We start from the raw sequence: 21,739 nt of genomic DNA on the forward strand, positions 1-21,739 counted from the left end.
AAATTCCCCTTATTGCCATGGTGCAATAAACACTATTCAACCAGGGGCATGTGAAGGTAAAAGATTACACCAAAATGAGTTTCTGCAAGTTTTTATTTGTTAGCTTGGATCAAGCTGTATTTCACCTTGTTTAAAAAAGAAATAATAAAATAATATATATACGATTATATATGTATTAACACCTATTGGTGCTTTGGTGGTCGCGACCTCAGACAGTCCGAGGGTTCGCAATGTTAAAAGAAAGTATTTAATTTTCAGAGATATTTGAATTGGTTTAGAAAGTGATTATAGAGCTGGCAATAGTTGTCGCTGATGTATCTGTAAATATATGTCTTCCAGACATCTGCTACTGTTACTGATTAGTCCAGGAGAGTGGGAACTCTTTTCCAAGGGTATAGTAGCCTTTTATTAAAGAGCTTGAAGGCCTGGGAAGCATGCAACTCCTTATGTTTTTCGTCTGCCAGGCAATGGTCTAGTTAAATGTCCGCATGGATTTTGTACTTAATTTGAATGTAAACATCCTTCCCAAGGACTTTCATTATCAAAATTTATCAGTTTTAAGCATCTCATAATACTAGGATCAACTTGGCTCTCTGCCTAACCAGCACTCAAAAGCCTCATCAAGAGCCATTCTATTGATTCACTGTAAATGTAAAAGTCTAGGCCCCAGCCTAACCCGCTGTGTCCTGTTTTACACACGCCTTTGAAGTTTGAGCTGCTTAGCTGTGGTCATATTCATTTTGTGTAATACTGTTCTTATAGCCTGTGTTTCCATGTGTCTCACATTTAATTTCTACTCAGACTGTCAGAGTGCAGAAAAATGTCTTCAAATAAAATTATTTTTCACACCATAAACAAAGCATATGTATATCTGTCTCTAAAATATTAATTCGCCACCTGAATCGCATGTCTCCAGCAGTAATGTGCCAGCACAGAAACATTTGGATTTGCTTATTTTATAGCCAGGGGTGGCATGGCCACAGGGAATGTGGCTTCCGGGCTCCATGAAGTATTACAACAAATCAGAACCAACCAAAACCATTTAATTTAAAATTAAAAATGATAAATTGTTTACTTTTGTGAATCAAGCCAATGCCATTCTCTACCACTTCCTCACCTATTTTGTGTTTAATGAAAGGACTGGACACTTTACATTCTGCATCGTCCATGTACATATTTTCATTGACAAAGCCGTAAGCATAATATAACAGATCAGCGAAGTTATGAAATCATATGTGCCACCAGGCTTGGGTTGCACAGCTCGAGGGCCATGAACTAGCAAGAAATTCTGTCTGAAAAATAGTTTAGAGAGTCTTTGGATAAAAGCATTTCAATTAAAGCTGGCTCAATTGTGGCTTGTTCTCATCCTTGAATGACTGGAGCTGTGCAGCCAGAGACTTGCCAGCTTGTTAAATGTATATACAAGCTGCACGGTTTCTTTAGTTTTTGTGGTATTCCCACACTCTATGACCAGAAGTATGTGGATACCTGACAATCATACCTATATGAGCTTGTAGACATCCCATACCAAAACCATGGGTATTTTTTTAGTTGGTCCTCAAATAGCCTCCACCAAAAGAGCATTTGTGAGGTCAGGCAATGATGTTTGACAAGACATCAAACAGGAGAGGAATTTCATGAGACCTACGGCAAAGGTGGCATCCTATGAATGCCACCGAGCTCTTCACTACATCCCATTCTCATGCCAATGTTTGTCTATGGTAATGGCATGTGCTTGATATTAGCCATCTAATCTTAATGGGGGGGGGGGGGGGGGGAAAGAGTCCACATACTTTTGGTCAAAGTGTATTTTCAAATGCATGGAGGATTCTGCATATTGCCCCATATGCATTTGTCACTTTCCCCACGCCCAGCTAACACATCTCACTGCACATGATATGGTTACTGCCAGTAAGCTCCAATCTTCAGACTTCTCTGTGCGTGCGCAACAAGCATTACCATTTAAATGGGAGAGCTTTATTGCCAGTGATGGGCTGTTTGAAGCAAGAAATGTCAAGAGTATGAGGGCAGCTACAACAAGAGGGTTACAGCTTCTAGGCAAGGTAAGTTTTTTTGTTTTGAAGAATACATATTGCAACAGGGTTGAAAGATGACATCTGCGTAAGCAGGAGATTGGAAAGAGCAGTTTATCCCAGTGACTAATGAGTTAACTGCTGGTCCAATTAACACAGGTGCCCCAGGTTTAAATCTGCACTATGAGATAAATGCAGGGTGGAGGAAACAGCCTCTCTCTGTGAGAACAGCCCATTGCAATTTGTCTACATATTGGAAGGAACAAGCGTTGTACCTGAGCTTCAGCGGGCTTGTAGGAGAGACAGCTTTTGAGAATCTGTTATGTCTATTCCGTTTTATTTCATACTGGGAACCAGCTTAGCTGGTCCGTTCTTGGTTAGTCAGGGAAGACTGCTGTATAGTAAGCCTCCTAAATAGGAGTTGTTTTTGTGTGTTATTTGGTGCAATAAAAAAAAAAAAAGCCCAGATTGGCCCAGTGAACAGGCTGCTGTCTACAGTACATTATAATTGGGTAAAGCAATTTAAGATTTTGTATGTTGAAGAATAGATAGGGCTAAACACATTACAGTCCTTAGCACAAGTTCTAAAACTGATAAATACAAGAGCATATGCACAGAGCAGGGGAATTGGGCATTTTACACTCGGGAAAAGGACAATATAGGACATTTCTTGGGACCCGTGATATACTACCTCCCTGTAACAGATGAAGCATATCATGCTGCTATGCATGTATTTTATGTGGAGCCACCTGATAGCAAAAGCTATTTTAAACTTCATAAGGATAGGAAACCATGGCGTGTGAAATGTACAAAGCAAACTTCTTGAATGCATTGGTTATCTTCAGAGACAATGTACACACCTGGAGTCTCCATTTGTAAAGCTGCTTTTATTGGGGCAGCTGTGCTTCCAGCCAGCTGGCAGGTGCTGGGAGAACTGAACAGTACATAACAATACATCCAAGACTCGGTGACAATTTCAAAGTTTTTAAAAATCGTTAACTTTTCCATACAATATAAGTGAGATACGCAACATATCAAAATTTTAAACACAGGATTGAAAAACCAGGAACAAGTGGTTGCCACCCCACACCTCCCAACAAAACACACTAAGGCACTTCACATCCTTGACCTAAAAAAGGGGAAATCCTTAATGAGTTGAGAAAGAAAATACAAAGTGACGGTTTGGTTGACTTATTAGGAAATTGAACACCCAAGTGATTACTAAAACAGAAAGCTTGTCCGTAGTAGTTGCAGTTTAAACTACATCCTGAGGTGTTTTGTAGATGTCTTTTGGCAGTTTTATTTTTTTATTTTTTTTTTTAAAGATAAAACCAAGAGGCTACATCTTTCTTCCTTCATGCCCAGGGACTCATGTGTAACTCCAAGAAGATAAACTGGTAGATGTGGATTGACCCAAGTACTGCACAAAAATAATTCAGTAACTGTTTGGCCCAGCCAGGCAGCACAAACCCATAGGGTTCAGCAGACTCAGAGCTCATCTCTTGAGTGACGCAGAACAAAGTTCTGTAGAGTTTCAAGATCTCTGGCTCCTTCGTGCTCATCAATCTTCTCCCCTGCCCGGAAGAGAAGCAAAGAAGGATATCCCCGCACCTGCAAGTGAAACAGAAATTAAGTTGCTATTTTGTAGAGGACAGAATAAAAACTGGCATATATACTTTTTCATTTACACACAAGTACGCATATGCATGATACATAGCAAGCCTGTAAGAAGGTGAAATTAAATGTTAGAGCAAAGTATAGTGTATTTCTTAATCTGGCTTGAAGCCTATGCTAATAAAAATATGTATCTAATTTTATACTTATGGAAGAAACCACCTTCATCACCTACTTCTTTCTTATTTCCAATAAAGCTAAGTATTGCCAATTATATGGTACACAAATCAAGACTTACCGAGAATCTGTTGCAAAGGGATCGCTCAGCTGTACAGTCAACATTGGCTACTTTAACATCACTCAAACCGGAGAACTCTTTCTTAGAAAGCTCTTCCCATGTAGGAGCTAGATTCTTACAGTGGCCACACCTTAAGACATTAGGCAAAGAATATTTAGGTGTTAAAGAAGTTCAGCGTGCATAAATGTTTACACATGGTATACAGTCTCTAAAATAGGTAAATATCCAACAATTTCATTACTTCCGGGAAGTTATCTAGACATTTTAGCAGGATGCAGATGTTTTCATATATAAAAGGATTTTTTGGGATTGAAGTTACTGGTCAGTTTAAAAACCCAGATATATAGGTCCAGGTTTCCTCTGCATGTTGCAGTGGTGCCACAGAAGACAGTGAATGGTTTTACTCCATTTAGCAAGCATAATCCGGCAAATGCGCAGAACAAAATGGTAGAAGGGCCTTGAAATAATTAAATTTGTCCCCAAAATAATAAAAAAAAATTTTATTTTTTTTTAAAAATGCTGAATGCATTGTAGAGTCAGTTTTGTGAACTGTGTTGACTCATCAATAAAGTAGTCTTGTATTCTGCTCTTTGGGTATTGCATGTGCCTCATTTGCACTTCAGCACTCAGAGCACCCTATGCTACTTGTTGATTAGAAGAAAAAAAGAAAAGAAAAAAAGAAAAAAACAGTACACGTTTTGACCATGTGAATAAATGATCATGGAAGCCAATTCCCTACCGAGTTTGAACTTTGGTAAAGTCCAGGGATTCCCATTCTAGTCATCAGGCACTAAAATCAGCTGGACTAGCAGAAGCCAATCGCATACATGCCGTTTTGCTAGAACACATGCAATGGGTTGCCACTACTCCCACTGGCAGTGCCAACGAGCATGCTTCCTGGTTACAGTAAAGGCAGACAACTTAAAGACCAATGTCATCTTCTGACTATAATTAAACATCTAACCCAATCTCCATGCATTGGAGTCCATGGAATAAGGGCCTTGAACATCATAAACAAATAAAAATGAAATATGAATTGCTTTAAGTCGTTTAGGCATCTCCCACAATACTAAACTAGGAATTTAGTAAATGCTACCCAATGAGTTTATTCACTGCTCACTCACCATGGTGCATAGAACTTGATGAAACTTATGCCTGTAGCAACTGTCTGGTCAAAGTTGTTTTCTGTAAGTGTCAGGACCTTGGACTGAAAGGAAAAATGTTACCTTATAAGTTGACAACACTTAAAAGTTCCCTTTCTTTCATTTGTTAATGCGATGTGTCTTTGGGTAGTTGCTTTTCCCCCCAACCAATGCAAACAGAAAGTAAATGCCCTGTATTTAATTCACTGTTACATGAAGCTGCTGGAATATGAACATTCCTGCATGCTTCGATACACACAAAATAGCAGTAAAAACATGAGTCATGAAATGTCCTGTATTTAATTCTGGGATCTGACACATCATGGATCACACACACGCTTCAGTTTTAGATAGGTGTTTATTTTTACCTCTCAGCATTAACAGATTCAATTCAAGACATTTGCGAACAGAGATGCTTCGAGCCAGCCTAGCATTTTGTATAAACACCTCCTAAGAAGTCTGAATTCAATTTTGTAATGTGGACATCTTGCATGGCCAGTAAGTGTACTCATCCAGTTATTAGAGCAGTTAACAGATCCTTCCAGAAGACACAAGTATTTGTGCACATAAAACAGGTGCTGTGAAGATGGGGGGGGGGGGGAATAAATAAAAAACAAAAAGTTATACAATGGCACTTTCTACTCACTTCAACAACTGGAGCTGGCTCCTCTTTTTGAGGTGGAGCACCATCATCTTCCTTGTCTTCTGCAGACTTAAGCTGGCTTTCTACGTATTCTTTAAGGGAATCCAGATCCCGCTTTCCTTTATACTGGTCCACCTGGAAAGGAGTAGGCTCAACAGATTATGCAGGGATCAGTGCTAAAGTACTACAGCTAAAGCAGCACAGGGACGATAACAGCATTCTTCTTAGTACTGCCCTAAAACCCACATCATGTGGGAAAGGGGCCCAATGATGAGCTGGTACTGGGGTACAAGAAACCACTAGTGCGGGCGAGATGCATTTAAGAGAGCGAGGAGAGAAAACAGACAAGCACACCAGTTGAGAGGTTTGTAATCTTAGTGTTTTGCCTACCTTTTCACCATTTCTAAACCAGAGCAATGTGGGATATCCCCGCACTTGGTTTTGGGAGCACAGCTCATTGTGCTGAGTACAATCAACCTGAGGAAAAAAAAACCAAACAAAAAAAAAACCATTAAAAACATATATGTTTATTAAATGTAATAGAGAATACTGTGAGCATAGCTGGCTACACTTGCTTTCTGTAGTGTGATAAAGATTTAGGCAAGCTTAGTATTAGTGCTGAATGGGCACAGCAGATCTTGAGATTTAAAAGAAATAATAACCTGTGGATGTGAAACAAAGCAGAACGTAGCTACAACATAGCACAAGCCACCCATGGCTCAGGAAGCTCCCGCTTACGTACCTTGGAAATTTTGACAGTTGGAGATTCTTGAAATGAGGATGCAAGCTGTTCCCACGCAGGAGCTAAAGATTTACAGTGTCCACACCAGGGAGCAAAGAACTTGATAAAGTGGTTTCCTAAAAAACAAGATAATTTTTATTTTATCTTTAGGGAGGCTTTACTATTGTTTGTGAAAGTTTAACATCTAGCACTGCTCTTCCCGCACAACACAAGTATGACCATATTGAGGAAAGGTTTAACCTCATTTGCTCATACTTCAGAAATGCTGTGCCATGTTTGAGCAACCTGAATTGTCTGTATGAGGTTTTGTGGATGTGGTTATCCCGTCAAATCAAAATCCCCACCCAGGAGTAGTCAGCATTGGTCTGACAGTAAATGCTGTTGGTATAGTAACTGGAGACTTTTGGGCTTCTTTGCTAAAGAAGATCACAGGAGAGTTTCTATTTAATCTCACTGGCAAAATACTTGTGCAAAAGAGGGCTTGGTTGTTCCGGTGAGGGAAACTCTGATCTCCGACACCCGGGAAGGTCTGCACAATGGACACAGACAACCCCCGCTGCTAACTGCACCTCCTCCCAGCTGCAGCGCAAGTTGTGTACGTGAATCGTGTAGACGTCTACACGCTGCCCCGGCTACACACCGGGGACTCAGAAGCACAGGTAAATTGTTGTTTGGGGGGGGGGGGGGACAGGAGGATCCAAGTCCCCCGCAGATTTGCAGGGGATCTGGATCTTAGCTTCATAGTCAGACATATTTGAGGTCTGATTATAAGACGAACCCGATTATAAGACGAGGGGTATTTTTCAGAGCATTTTTTCTGAAAAAACCTTGTCTTATAATCTAGCAAATACGGTAGTTTTCTTAAAAAGCCAAGCAACTCTTAAAGTAAGGAAAGGTTACTGTACCTTCCCCTATTGGATAGGCTGACAAGCCACCAGCTCAGTCGGTATTATAGTGAGCCTGCAGTATTCTATTAAAATTAAACCCAAGAGCCTTACAGTCAAGGACCCTTCTTGTAACAATTCCAAGGATGGGGATAATCTCATTTGCAGTCCACAGCTGGCAATAAATGTTAAAGCAGAGTTTAAAAAAAAGAAAAAAAAGAAGAAGAAGAGGTACTCAAGTGGGCAGCATAAACACCACTAGTGTTAAACAAAGCCTTCCAAGGTGTCGAGTGAGTCTCCATTGGGATGAAACCCTAAATATTCCCCACTGCTTAAATACAGCATCTGGGGTGGGCAACTGGGATATGAAGAAGCTCAAGCAGGTACCAGGTAAAGTGACCCAGAAGCCATTATGCATGTGTTTCTCATAATAAAGATAGATGCACACTTATTACTGGCTATGGGGGGGGGGGGTGTCAATGTTTTATATGTAGAAAATATTCCTCACAAATCTAACAGATTCAGAAAAACAGGGCATTTAGTGTAAAATGATGTTAACAGCGAGATTGAAAAGAAAAACAAGAAAACAAATCTTGATGGTAGCCCTTTAAGGGAGGTGGGGCAAGCCAATTTGCTTTTCTTGGAAATCACTCTCACCACACGCGCATTTCTGTATGGAAAACCAAACCTAGCACAGCCAGTTGTGTAACTTGCCTTGTTCCGTATCCAGTTGGCTACACTTAGTAGCCAGACTGCCTAACTTTAAAATGCTGAAATGCCAATCCAGATTAATTGGTGTAATGTAATAATATACAGATGAGCTTTTCAACAACTCTACAACAGAAATACTATGCCAGCTTGTCTCCTCACTAGAACTTTAGCTTAATAAAAATGTTTTGACTGGATGGTACTTATATGCACGGTTAAGCAAATTTTCATGATCTACTGCTTAAAACGTGATGGACCTCACGGAAACTCTGCCATGCAGAATACAGGTACAGAGTGCTTCTGAACTCTTACACCCAACCAGCGTCAGAGATGACCTATAATTCCATAGGTGATAAACAAAAGCAACAGCCACCTCTTTACTACTAAAATAACTCACCTAAAACCCATATGAATTAGTATAAACAGGTTATGACAGTGGCTAATGCACACAAATACTTTATAACTAATCATTTTTGTTGCTGCTGATTAATAAGTGACAATTGGGAAAACCGTTCCAACTATGTACAGAAAATCCATTAGTACACTACTACTACTAAAGGCAAAACCAAAGCTCTGAACATGGGGGGGGGGGGGGGGAGCCAGTACACAGAACTATAAGAGTGAGTAAGATAATCCATCCACTTGATAAAAGCACGTCTGCCAAAAACATTAAACGTTATAGCCTACACGCCTAAACAAACCGTGTGATTGTAAACTTGTGCAACTGTACCTACAGCCTCACTGGCTTTTGAACTGGGTCCTAGCATTCCTGGATTAATGTTATTTTTTGTATGTGGGTAACTTCTCTAACACACGTAGACTGTCAGATTTTAATATAGCAAAATAGTGAATATGAACACCAAAGTCTGTTCCTACAAAAATATAAATTCTTTGTAACAGCATCCCACCCCCTTGATACTGTGAAGCTGATACCTTCAGCTACGTGATCTTTGAAGTTTGATTTGGCGAGATCATACAGGCCATTCTTGGCATCTGGGGCTTTTGGTGCTGCTTGTTCAGCTTCTGGTTGCTAGGGGGAAAAAAAATAGAGAAAAAAAAAATTAAACATTGAAACAGAAAAGAGCAGTCTAGATTATAGCCATCTAAATAAAGGCTCAGAAGCAGGACTAAGACTTAGCTCAAGTTTTGCACGTTTTAATAAACACTTATGCCTAGTTTCACTCGGCAAGTTCCAGTATACATGTGGTAGTCTTCCAGCAGAGGTAGTAAAAGAGTAGACAAGTGACAGAGACCATATTTATGAGCAGGAGATAATATAAAGGGTGCCTCTTGGCCACTGAATGTGTGGACTATCTTAGCGTCTCTGCAGACTTATCTGTGTTTGGATGAAAAGCAAAACAACTCTTAATGGCACTTTCTTTCTGGGATAAGGTATTATGCCAGACTTTATGCAGGCATCTGGTCATGTTTTCGTTCCCTAATCAGAACACATGCACCTCATATGATTTGAGAAGCTTTCTCAAGGTTGATATGCAAATAAGCACCTGCTCCGAGATATTCTGGTAGATAAGCATCTCAGTTTCAGTCTAGCAAGGAAAAAAAAAACCTCTAAAATCAACTGTACACAAATATAATGATGTGAAATCTCAAATACCAGATCCATATGTAACAAATATTCTAGAAAACATAATTTGCACATAGAACCATATTTAGATTACACAAACAAGGGCTTATACATTTATTATCGTTTATCCGGCATACAGTATGTGCACTGGGATAAATTAAACTCAGCACTAGGAATTGCCAACTGTTTAGCTAAAAGTTTAGGGAAAGCAAATGTCCTTGCTAATTGCCATTTGCAATAGTTTCTTCAAACTTTGAAACAAATCATTTCTTAGATATGTACACTCTTCCCCATAGAACCTGTACAGCAGGAAGAAAGGCTTTCCTTCACACATACTTCTGGTTCCTCTTTTAATGTACGGAGCATCCAGTCTTCCAGGGTCTGAAAATCCCTTGCTCCCTGGTACTTCACAGCTTCTTGACCCGGTCTAAATAACTTCAGACTGAAAGAACAATGAAAGGAAACATATTAGCCACCGGAAACAGAAACCAGATTCTAAAGTGCACTTGGCAACAGATAAACAACAGCAAGACAATAAGACATTTAACTATGTGCCACCATCCTACATGTCATAGATCACACAAAACCGGTCGGCCATCTCTTCTGCAGGAGTTATAACAGAAGCAGGTGAAGCTCTAGATTTCAGCAATTTATGACAATCTTAAATAGGAGTTATTAAAATTATGCATTATTGTTTATGATTGATACAGCCAAAAGCGGCGTAATGTTGGCTAGACAATTTCTAATCACATATGATTCGGTTTTCATTGCATATGCAGTGTGTGACGACAGAACTCGGGACAGGCTCTGCAACCCACTCTTCAAACAGAGGCAGCAGAGACAAAATAGTGGACATTTTCGAGAAATCCTTGCTCAACATCTGCAAAGCCACAGGTTTTAGTTCAATACAAATAATGCCTACTCCTATATCATGATCTGTTTATAGGTAACTTACGTGGGGTAGCCACGGACACCGTTTTCAGAGCAGACGGCACTATCTACTGTACAATCCACTTTTGCAACATAGACAGGAGTATTTTCCATATTGTTATACTTGTCACCTAGATCATTCCATGTTGGTTGTAGACGCTGGCAATGCCCACACCTAGGAACAAAAGATCACTTTTTATTAGCATACTTGTGAGGTTACAAAAGAACATTATGTTTATAGAACAAACAAGATACTCATCAACAGCCCTGACACACGTGAGGTTCCCAGATGGTCTAAAGCAGACCTCACCCCACACCACGGATGCATTAATGTCCGCAATTAAAGTACCGTATTTGCTCGATTATAAGACGAGGTTTTTTCCAGAGCAAATGCTCTGAAAAATACCCCTTGTCTTCTAATCGGGGTCGTCTTCTAATCAGACCTCAAATAGAGGTCTGATTATGAGACTAAGATCCAGATCCCCCGCACCGCTGGATCCTCCTGTCTCTCCCCCCCCCCCCCCCATTTAACACCCCCCCACACACACTTACCGGTGCTTCCTGCTGTATTGCCGGGGCAGCGGGTTGACGTCCACGCGATCCGCGTAGACAACGTCCGCTGCAGCCGGAAGGAGGTGTGGCTAGCAGCAGGGGTTGTCTGTGTCCGTCGCGGATACCTTCCCCGACTGTCAGAGATCAGAGTTCCCCGCACCGGTGCCGGGAACTCTGATCTCTGACAGCCGGGGAAGGTAAGCGCAACGGACACAGACAAACCCCCGCTGTCAACTCCACCTCCTACCGGCTGCAGCGGAAGGAGACGTCAACCCGCTGCCCGGCAATACAGCAGGAAATTGGAAGCACCGGTAAGTGTGTGCGTGTGTGTGTTAAATGGGGGCATAGGGCATTTCTGGAATGCCTTATACCCCTATATGCCACTCTGGCACTTAGGGGGTTAAAAGGCATATTATGGGGCAGATTGGCATATAGGGAGGTATAAGGCATTTCAGGAGGCAGAGTGGCGTTAAGGGGGCATTTAATAGAGCACTCTGCCTCCTGAAATGCCTTATACCTCCCTATATGCCACTCTGCCCCATAATATGCCTTTTAACCCCCTAAGTGCCAGAGTGGCATATAGGAGTATAAGGCATTTCTGGAGGCAGAGTGCTCTATACAATGCCTTTTAACTCCCTATATGCCACTCTGACCCATAATATGCATTTTAACCCCCTAAATGCCAGAATGGGATATAGGGGTATAAGGCATTTCGGGAGGCAGAGTGGCACATAGGGGGTCAAAAGGCATATCATGGGCCACAGTGCCATATTGGTGTGGCAAGCCTGGGGGCAGATGTGCGTAACTGGGGGACAGGTTGGAAAATACAAGGAAATAAAAACAAAAAAAATATTTTTCTCAATCATAGCTTTTATTAAAAAAAATTGTTTACATGAATTAACATTTACTGGTAAAACTTTTTTCCTTTAGGGTCGTCTTATATTCAGGCTCTTTTTCCTAAGTTAATATTCAGATTTTGGGGGGGTCGTCTTATAATCGAGCAAATGCGGTAATTAAGAACATGTACTCATCGCTGGTGAGGATGGTTGGGCAGTGGAATTTCCCTTTAACCCCTTCGCGACCTTTGCCGGTTCAGGACCGTCATAACAAGAAGGTCACTAAATGACCTTTGACGGTCCTGAACCGTCAAAAAATTAAATAAGCTTAGAAAGTGATCAAGGATCACTTTCTTCGCTTAAACGGCCTTGCTGCAATGCCTCGATGTCGAGGCATTCAGCAAGGCCGAGATCGGCATCGGGGGCCATGTCTGGCCCCTCCCCGGGGCGTCAACAGCCGCCATACATTGTATGGCGGCGGACGCCCGTTTTAAAAGCGTTTAGGAGGCGATCAACGATCGCCTCCTAAACTTAAATGGTGTCGCTGGAATGCCTCAATCAGGAGGCATCCAGCGACACCAAACACTTACCTCTGGGTGGGCTGTGACCGCTCCGGAGAGCGGTCACAGCCGCCGCTGCCGGTGATCTTCGCCATCAAGCAAGATGGCGGCGGCCCGGGAAATAAAACAATAAAGACGAAAAAGTTCGCTAGAGGGTCTCCAGACCCTCTAGAGAACTGGCTCCACTTGCTGGTTGAATACAGGTACTGCATTCAACCATGCAAGTCAATGGAGCCCAGCTTTCTAATCACTATGTGATTAGTAAAATATTCAAAAAAAATAAAAATAAATAAAAAATGGAAAAAAAAATTAAAAAAAAATGTGCTAACATTTAAAAATAATTATGCAGTGATGTCACTAGATGAACCATCCAGTACCAGCAAAATGTGTAAAAAAAAATATAAAAAAAGTATTAAAAAAATAAAATAAAATTAAAAAATAAAGTTTATTATTTTGAGCAAGTGCTAAAATTTCTCAAAAATCTCAACAAAGAGTTAAAATAAAAGCACTTCAAATACCCAAGGGGTGTCTAATATATAAAAAAAAATGGCTGATGGGGTAAATTGGAGTGGCCTAGCTCAAAGATAGGGCATAGGTACAGACTGACCAAAATGGCGAAAAAAAGCGCACTTCCCAAATGTGGCATTTTAAATCTGAAACAACCCGACAAACCCATGCATGTCGGGTATCACTGCACTCAGGAGATGTTCCTGAACACACATTGGCGTGTTTGACAGTGGCATATACCAGGACCTGTATATCTATAACTAAAGTACAATTTGTGTGAAAAAAAAATAAAAAAAATTACTATTACAAAGTTTGACAAAGTGTAGTTCTATAATTGGTGCATGGAAAGGGTTAAAATAACAGCATTTGGAATACCCTGGGGTGTCTAGTTTTCAAAAATATATGGTTTGAATGGGTTAAATTGAGTTAACCGGCTTCAAAGATATTCCAAAGAGGAGAGGGAGGCACAATGACCAAATGACCACCTGAATTACGCATGCCCCAAAAGTAGCCTTTTACCAGCCAAACAATCTGACAAACCCATGCATGTGGGGTATCGCTGTACTCAGGAGATGTTGCTGAACACATATTGGGGTGTTTGACAGTGACATATACCAGCACCTGTATATCTATAACTAAAGTACAATTTGTGTGGAAAAAAAAATAAAAAAAATTACTATTACAAAGTTTGACAAAGTGTAGTTGTATAATTGGTGCATGGAAAGGGTTAAAATAACAGCATTTGGAATACCCTGGGGTGTCTAGTTTTCAAAAATATATGGTTTGAATGGGTTAAATTGAGTTAACCGGCTTCAAAGATGTTCCAAAGAGGAGATGGAGGCAGACTGACCAGATTTGTTAAAAAAGGATTTGGAAATCATAAAACGCTGCTTGTACTTATTGCCCTATAACTTACAAAAAACAGCAAAAAAACATAAAAACATTGGGTATTTCTAAACTCAGGACAAGTAGTAGAATCTATTTAGCTAGTTTTTTTACTTGCTTTTTTAGGTGAGTAAAAGATTTTTCAAATAAAAGTCATAAAATGTGTTTTTTTTTCAACTTTTCACCATGTTTTTTTAATTTTTTTTATAGTAAATAAGATGATACGATCAAAATAATGGTATCTGAAGAAAGCCCATCTTGTCCTGAAAAAAACAATATATAACTTATGTGGGTACACTAAATGGGTGAGGAGAAAATTACAGCTGAACACAAGCACCACAAAAGTGTCAAAACAGCCTCGGTCCCACAGGGTACAAAACGAAAAATGAGCCCGGTCCTTAAGGGGTTAAGATTAGTTCGCTGTTGCGATGCTTGTTTTTCGCATTTAAAGCACAACATTGTATAAAATACAAAGCAAAAAGTGCCTAAAAATATATAAAGTGGTATTTCTCGTCTTATCTTCAATTATTAAAGGGAAATTTCTGGTATGCAAAAAAATCAAGTGAAACAATTGTCAATTAACAGTAGGAGTGCCATGCAAGAATACAAGGGGTTTATATCTATTACAGATATAGCACAAATAAAGGCAGACTAGTTACTCCTAGCTATTCTCATAAAAATGTGTGTTAAAATGCAGTTCCAATGATTGGCATTATTGTAGGATTCAATATTTAAACAGCGCGCAAAGTTGTTCTTTAAATGTATAGAAGTGCCTTATGAGCCAAGATCTAGTTTCTTGGTCTCAAGTAACATCTCGCCGAGATCCCGCCCCTGATCAGCCCTAAGAGTCCACGCAGCAGTATGCTGGAGTCCTGAGCCACGTCAGCACCTCACACTCATTAGCTCATCAGCTAAGGAAAACTGAACTTGTACCATTCATCCCGAGCAAGGGAAGGGGCTGCTGACGTAAAGCTGAGCAACGCAAAGTGTTCAGTTTGTTTGTGATTGACACCACACACACACACACAAAAAAAAGAAAAGAAAAAAAAAAAACAAACATTCCTGCCTATATACACTGCAGATCAATTTAATATGTTACAGGCAAATCTATAGTACTAGGTTATAAGGATCCTTAATTCATGTGCAAATTGGAGACAATGATACCAGGCTGATGTCGCATTTAATGCACCAGAGCTGTAATCTAAAGCTTCATACAGTACAAAACAGACACATAGTAGAAATGAGGACTGGATCCAGAACTAAAGCCAAGGCCTAGCAAGAAAGTTACGCGACGTTAATGAGAGGTGAAACAAGGGGACGGTTATCACACCATAGTCACACTAAATAGCCAAGTTACTTTGTGAACTTGCTAAAACATATAACAAATCCTACTGTAGACTGCCAGGTTTAAAGGAAAATGGAGTAATATGAAGTCAATGCTGATAACACTGAACGGCAAAATATGGCATCACAACTAACATCGCACACTATATCCTTCAACAGGCTGGCACTAAATCACAGCACAAACGTGCCATGCCCGGAAGTGTTTGGGCAAATGACTGGCATGTGGCAGAACTTGGAACCGGAACCATCCCAAGATTCAGTTGCCGAACTTTACACAATAGTTACACAACCCTAAACAAGCAGGGGGGGGGGGGAATTAACACCTAAGGACAGACTTGCGATAAACACACACATTTTGTTAAAATGAAGGAAATGCTGTGTTTGCTGGGGTTATCAGGAAGGTCACAATCAGAGCCTGGGCTGTGTGTACAAGCAGATATAGAGACTGCTGAACCCTTACAACGCTTCCAGACATACACCGAGCCAGGGAACCGATAAGCACAGTATGTATGTGTACAGAGTCCATGCAGATTACAGGGGCCCAATTTAAAGGAAATACTACAGAATATATGTAATAAGGATAGCACTTTACTTGAGCTACAATAAAGCAAAGCTTTGCAGACTCCAAAGTACAGGCATGCATTCAACATACTATACAGTCAGGGCACATATATGCATATAACATACAGAAGCTGGGGGTTCAGGTTTCATATAGCAATGGCTGTGATTGCTGTAGGCCCCAAATGGGAACAGGAGTAAGTGGGCGCATCCTACTGCAGCCCCGTCCCAGCATAAGGCCTGTATTCCTCAAGTTCATGGTTATGTGTGTCAGCAGCAGCCACACGCATGAGAATCAGACACCTATGTACAGACTAGGCCCTGATGCATAGGGGCTGCCTTCAGTGACAGTCAGAGAACCAGCCCAAGCGAGAAGACTGTATGTGGCGGATTTACCAAGGTGCGAAGAACATAATGAAGTGCGGCGACTCTTTCAGTGCGTGGGTGAACATCTCGGCCGAGTAGAGGTGCTGGCTGTGCGGATCTTCCTCCTCCTGGTCCCCGGGCTCCCCGGATACTCCGGCCAACAGCACCCACAGAAACAGCGCACACCGTACCCGCATCATCATTACCGGTAACAGGGACCAGACAACGGAGAGCCCGGCCTGATCCGGCAGGGAGAGGGGAGGACACCCGGGAGGAGGGGTTTATCATACCACGGGGACAGGAGAAGGCGGAGGAACTGAGGCAACTTCTTGCGTTATATTACTGGCCCAGGTGCCGGGCTGGGAGTCACTCAGTGGGGCTTCCCGGTTAGCCAGGTGGGGGAGGAGTGCCTCAGTTTGTGTGAATTATGCAACAAGGGTTGCGTTAAAAGCGCTTTGGTGAAAGGATAACGGGCGCTGATAACGCGAGTTCCCTTTCCTTGTCTCATAAAGCGATAATAAATGTCTTGGAGGAAGTTGGGAAGCGAAACAAGCAGCGCGGGAGAGCAGGCGTGAGGAGACTGCCAGAATAATAACCGAATTAACCCTTCCTGATACACTGGGTTCTCACAGCCTTGGCATGGTTGCTGTATAGTTCATCAGCCATCACGTCCACTTTTTTTTTTACACGTTTTTTTTGTTCAGGACACGTATGTCTTTCTTTTAAAACCGTTTATACGTATAATTTTTATTAGTACTAATATGTGGAAAAAGGATGTGTGTAGGTGTATACACCAATCAGCCATAACATGATCACTGACAGGTGAAGTGAATGACATCTTGTTATCATGGCACCTCTCAGTAGGTGGGATATATTAGGCAGCAAGTGAACATTTCATCCCACATGTTTTAGAAGCGGGAGAAGCGGGCAAGCATAAGGATCTGAGTGGCTTAGACAAGGGCCAAATTGTGATGGCTAGAGGACTGGGTCAGAGCATCTCCGACACTGCAGCTCTTGTTGGGTGTTCCCAGTCTGCAGCGGTCAATACCTAGCAAAACTTTGTGAACTTGCTAAAAATTTTGTAGCCCTCCTTTGCACTTTTTCTAGTTCCATAATGTCCTTTTTAAGGACTGGTGCCCAGAATTGTACCGCATATTCAAGGTGAGGTCTTACCATTGACCTGTAAAGAGGCAAGATGATATCCTCCTCCTGTGAATCAATACCTCTTTTTATGCATGCCAAAACCTTATTGGCCCTTGCAGCTGCTTGCTGGCATTGCGCACTGTTGTCAAGTCTATTGTCTACCATTATTCCTAAATCCTTCTCATTGGTATTTTTCCGCAATGATATTCCATTTATAGTTTTTACCATAATGCATAACTTTTATAACATTTATCTATGTTGAACCTCATCTGCCACTTGCATGCCCAGTCCCCAACTCTGTCTAAATCCTCCTGCATCTAGATTAGTCTGAATTACCCTGCCTAATTTTGTGTCATCAGCAAAAACTGTGACATGGGTCTCAATGCAGCCTGGGAGATCATTTATAAATAAATTAAAAAGAAGAGGACCCAGGACAGACCCCTGAGGCACTCCACTTAATACCTGAGTACAGTCTGAGAAACATCCATTCGCAACAACTTTCTGCATCTTATCTTTTAGCCAATTTCCAATCCACATACAGGCATTTGCCCCTAAGCCTATTTCTGTTAATTTGTAGTGTAGCCTTTTATGTGGGACCGTATCAAATGCCTTAGCAAAGTCCAGAAAAATCACATTTACAGCCACACCCAGATCTATATTTTTACTAACTTCTTCATAGAATGCTAATAGGTTGGTTTGATAAGACCGATCTTTCGCAAATCCATGTTGACTTCTACTAATTGGATTCTGGATCAAGATATGTTCTTGAATGTATACCTTTAGAAACCCTTCAAATCATTTCCCCACTACTGATGTTAAGCTTACTGGCCAGTAATTGCCTGGTTGAGATTTTGATCTCTTTTTAAATATGGGCACAACATCTGCCTTGCACCATTCTAATGGAACTATGCCCGAACTGAAAGAATCCCTAAAGATCAGTAATAATGGTTGGGCCAGAATTAGGCTTAGCTCCTTAAGTACATTTGGGTGTATACCATCCGGTCCAGGGGCCTTGTCTACCTTAACAGTATTTAATTGCTTGAGCACTTTACTTGCGTCAGCCAATCCCATGTTTGCTGTAATGGTTCCTAATGTCTTGGTGCCAGATGCCATAGAACACCATCAGAAGTCTAGTGGAGTCCATGCCTCAATGGATCAAGGCTGTTTTGGTGGCAAAAGGGGACCTACACAATATTAGGCAAGCAGTCATGCAATGGCTGATCGGTGTATGTGTATGAGTTTACTAGTGAGAGTGTTTGTGTACTGGTGCAAGTGGACATTAGATTATCCATTGGCATGAGTGCATATGTGTAAGTGTGCTAGTGTGTGTATTTTTGCCTTTTATTCGTTGGTTCAGCCCCCATTTTGTTTCAACAAAATCTGTCTCTCCCTATTAATAAAGTTGGACAGCACCGATAATTTATTTGCTCTACTGCTAGTGTAGCATATCAAGAGTTCTTGGTGATATCTTCTGTATCTAGAGGGTGCTACTGATGGTGTAATGGTGACATGGTAAGGAGTGATTGAACTGTTTTTACTTCCTTTTATACCATCATTTTAGGTGTCGTGAACTGTATGTCAGTGCCCCTCCTACTTACAAGCTTTGTGAGGACCTCTAATATACATATGTATTTTTTAAAATATTAAGTGAGAGTAGAGACTGACAGCACATTCTAAACCTTGCTGATAGACATACCCATTCTACTGGTTGCTTTGTTGACCACTTTTATTAGTATTTAATTGATCTATAGAGCAACATCATTTTCCTCAAAGTAGGTACCCGATTGTACATTTTATAGTTCTATACACTAAATAACTACTTTACTGAGAAGTCAGATTGCTTTTTTGTGGCAATCTCTTCAATGCAGGGTTTTTGCCTTCTGAATGAACAGCAAGGTCGGGTTGTTCCTTTTTTAACCTAAATTACCTTGGTTACTATGTACTGTGTTTACAAATTAAGGGGGCACTCCAGACATATGCACCTCAAATTATTATTTTTCTCATGGAACTACATGGAGTGATTCATGTAGCCAACTGTACACTGTACTTTCTAAGATGACATCTCACTACTAAAACTCAATCTTGTAGAAGACTAAACTACTGGGCATTTCCTCTGCTCTATCCCCAATTCCTAACTGCATCGCAGTTGATACTTCTGCAGCCTACTCAACAGCCCGAGTGTTACTCTTGGTTCTACCTAATGCTGATGCTACCACTGGCTCCTCTTACTCTCCAGAATATATCGCGTGTTTTGTGTCAATTATTCTCCCAACCACAAGTGTCTAAACTATTCCCTACTTCTTTTTAAAAGTAAGCACTGACTAAAATCCACATGTTCAGAAAAGTATACAGTCTATCCTCTTCATATTCTACAGTCTGCATTTAGGGAAAAAACTTTTCTATCCAAGCCAACTTCTGTCTTGTTCTCCCTTAAATGTCTAAAGTGTGTGTTGTATGGCTACATAAACACATAACTGACGTCAAGTCCGGTGTGCTCCAATACATCAGACTACAGTATGCTAGGACAACACATACACACAGAAAATCTAAGTATAAGAACATAAATCTTTATTCTGGCATTTAAAATATTATTGTTTTATATGGCTCCATCATATTCCCCATCGCTGTACAAAGGGCATACCTGGGAACTGCTCCGCCGGTTCTCCGGGTCAAAACCCGAAACTTAACACGCCCCGCTCGCCGCCGTTAAAAGGGAGTGTTTCCCGCTGCCGTCATCGGGAACGCCGCCGATGTCAGCGGGAACTCCCAAGTGGGACAAGTAGTATATAACATAACAATTTGACAGAACAACAGGGGAGGAGGGCCCGCTCAAACAAGTTTACAATCTACTAAATGCTCAAATAGTACAAAAGTAGATGCAAAAACATGACAAAGTGAAAAATGGTATACCACACTGATGAATCCTGTTTTTAATGGAAAAAATGCATTTGGTAGCTGGTGTTAAATCTACCCACAAGTTTTTCTTTTTTGTTTGTCAGTGTATTATTTTGAGATATGTAGTTTACCCTTACCAGCAAAACAATGCATATTAAAGTACTTTGGAAGTACCCCGGGGGGCAGTTGCCTTCCCCTACCCAACTTTCTTGCAAAGCCCCAGAAGAGGGAGGACCTTGGGTAGCCTACCCTGGGAAGCTCTGAGGTATGGGTAATAGGCATACCTGGGAACCTCTTGGCTCCGGCTACCTGGAGCCTTCCCTTGCGGGACGCTGCCAGGACTGCACACTGACATCAAGACCCCGCTCCTGCGACCCGGAGAGCTCCCAGGTATGGTAATAGGTTGGACAGCGAGCTGCATAGGATTACATGCTGTAGAATGTATTCTTTTCTTTATAGACCAGGAACAAGGCAGATATCTAGAATCCCTTTTCACCTCAGTGAAGTCTTGCTTGCTAACTTGAATAAAAGAATTGAAACTGCATCCAGAGCAGTGGATTTCTTTTCTTGATATATGCTCCTCAAAGCACTTATAAATTTGTGTATGTACTGGGTCAAGAGGCACTTGAGCGCATGCTAGAATACAACTGGGAAAGAACGCTGGCTCACATTCACTGAATACAGACAGCTGCAGTCTAGAGGGAGATGTACTAATAAGGTGCTAAAAGGGTCAAAAATGACCCTTTGCTCTGGCAACAGTTAATGTGTGAAACATTCAGACCCCTAGTTCATGCTTCTATATTTTCACTGTTGCCAGAAGTCCCTCAGTGACCGGAAGCTTGGCCACAGAGGTATTAACAGCTGAGGACAATTTGTGGCAAAGGCATCTGCTAATTCTGGTAATGATTTTGCACCCAGGTGGCTATGACTCAATATTCACAGCTGCTTCAATTTAAAGCCAAAGGAGGCTAATGCTTTTATTTATTTCATTAAAAGGTTGTGCCTGTGAAATACATTTTGCCCCAAGGCATCCTGATTTGTATCCTGGAACATGAACACCACATCCTTTGTTGGGCACATATCTTGTTCCAACTGACATTTTGGAATTAAGACTTATTAAACATGAGTAGTCATGTGGGGTTATTATAAAGAATAACTGTTGCAAAATGGCAAAAACCAAGGGCATTGTGGGTTTATAGGCAAACCTCATTGTGTTTAGCAACTTAAGAGGGGCACAAAAGCCAATACATCTGTAAGATATTTGAGCGTTTATCTTTTAAATCTTTTATATGTTTTTTTGTGTACACACTATGTGTGTTTACTGTCACTTAAAGTCTTAATAAAGTAGAATGAATATTACATTTTCTATCTGAGGTGAAAACTGCAGTTGCCCTCCTCTCCCATGGTTCGCTGATTCATGCCATAGATTAGCGAGAATCTCCCCCATGCGTTTGCAAGTGGGACACCAAGAAAAATTTAAGAGACTATAAAGCTATCATATGCATTAAAGTACA

General features: G+C 41.1%; 1 protein-coding gene across 3 annotated transcripts; it reads right to left on the reverse strand.

The window, feature by feature from the left end:
• Positions 1 to 3,521: 3,521 nt before the first annotated feature.
• Positions 3,522 to 16,387, reverse strand: LOC149302679 (thioredoxin domain-containing protein 5-like). Of its 3 annotated transcripts, none has more exons than XM_089482335.1 (10): positions 16,218 to 16,387; positions 10,605 to 10,754; positions 9,986 to 10,091; positions 8,998 to 9,094; positions 6,473 to 6,588; positions 6,121 to 6,207; positions 5,743 to 5,865; positions 5,070 to 5,152; positions 3,946 to 4,075; positions 3,522 to 3,644 (listed from the first exon to the last, which is right to left on the reverse strand). In XM_089482335.1, exons 1-10 carry the CDS (start codon positions 16,385 to 16,387, stop codon positions 3,522 to 3,524), a joined length of 1,185 nt encoding a protein of 394 aa, XP_089338461.1. The 3 variants fall into 3 exon arrangements, with proteins under 3 accessions (XP_089338461.1, XP_089338460.1, XP_089338462.1); XM_089482334.1 differs by having other exon boundaries at positions 5,734 to 5,865; XM_089482336.1 differs by having other exon boundaries at positions 5,740 to 5,865; positions 16,218 to 16,309.
• Between the last annotated feature and the right edge of the window lie 5,352 nt (positions 16,388 to 21,739).

The sequence above is a fragment of the Sceloporus occidentalis genome, unplaced genomic scaffold, assembly GCF_023333645.1.
Source record: "Sceloporus occidentalis isolate IW3139 unplaced genomic scaffold, rSceOcc1.0.p SCAF_18, whole genome shotgun sequence".
NCBI classification, from domain to species: domain Eukaryota; kingdom Metazoa; phylum Chordata; class Lepidosauria; order Squamata; family Phrynosomatidae; genus Sceloporus; species Sceloporus occidentalis.

Coding starts and splice junctions, on each gene's coding strand:
- LOC149302679 (XM_089482334.1), bottom strand. CDS start 16,387: ATGATGCGGGTACGGTGTGCGCTGTTTCTGTGGGTGCTGTTGGCCGGA. Junction 5,866..6,120: donor GGTTTAGAAATGGTGAAAAG/GTAGGCAAAACA, acceptor ACTCCTTTCCAG/GTGGACCAGTATAAAGGAAA. Junction 4,076..5,069: donor ATCAAGTTCTATGCACCATG/GTGAGTGAGCAG, acceptor TAATGTCTTAAG/GTGTGGCCACTGTAAGAATC.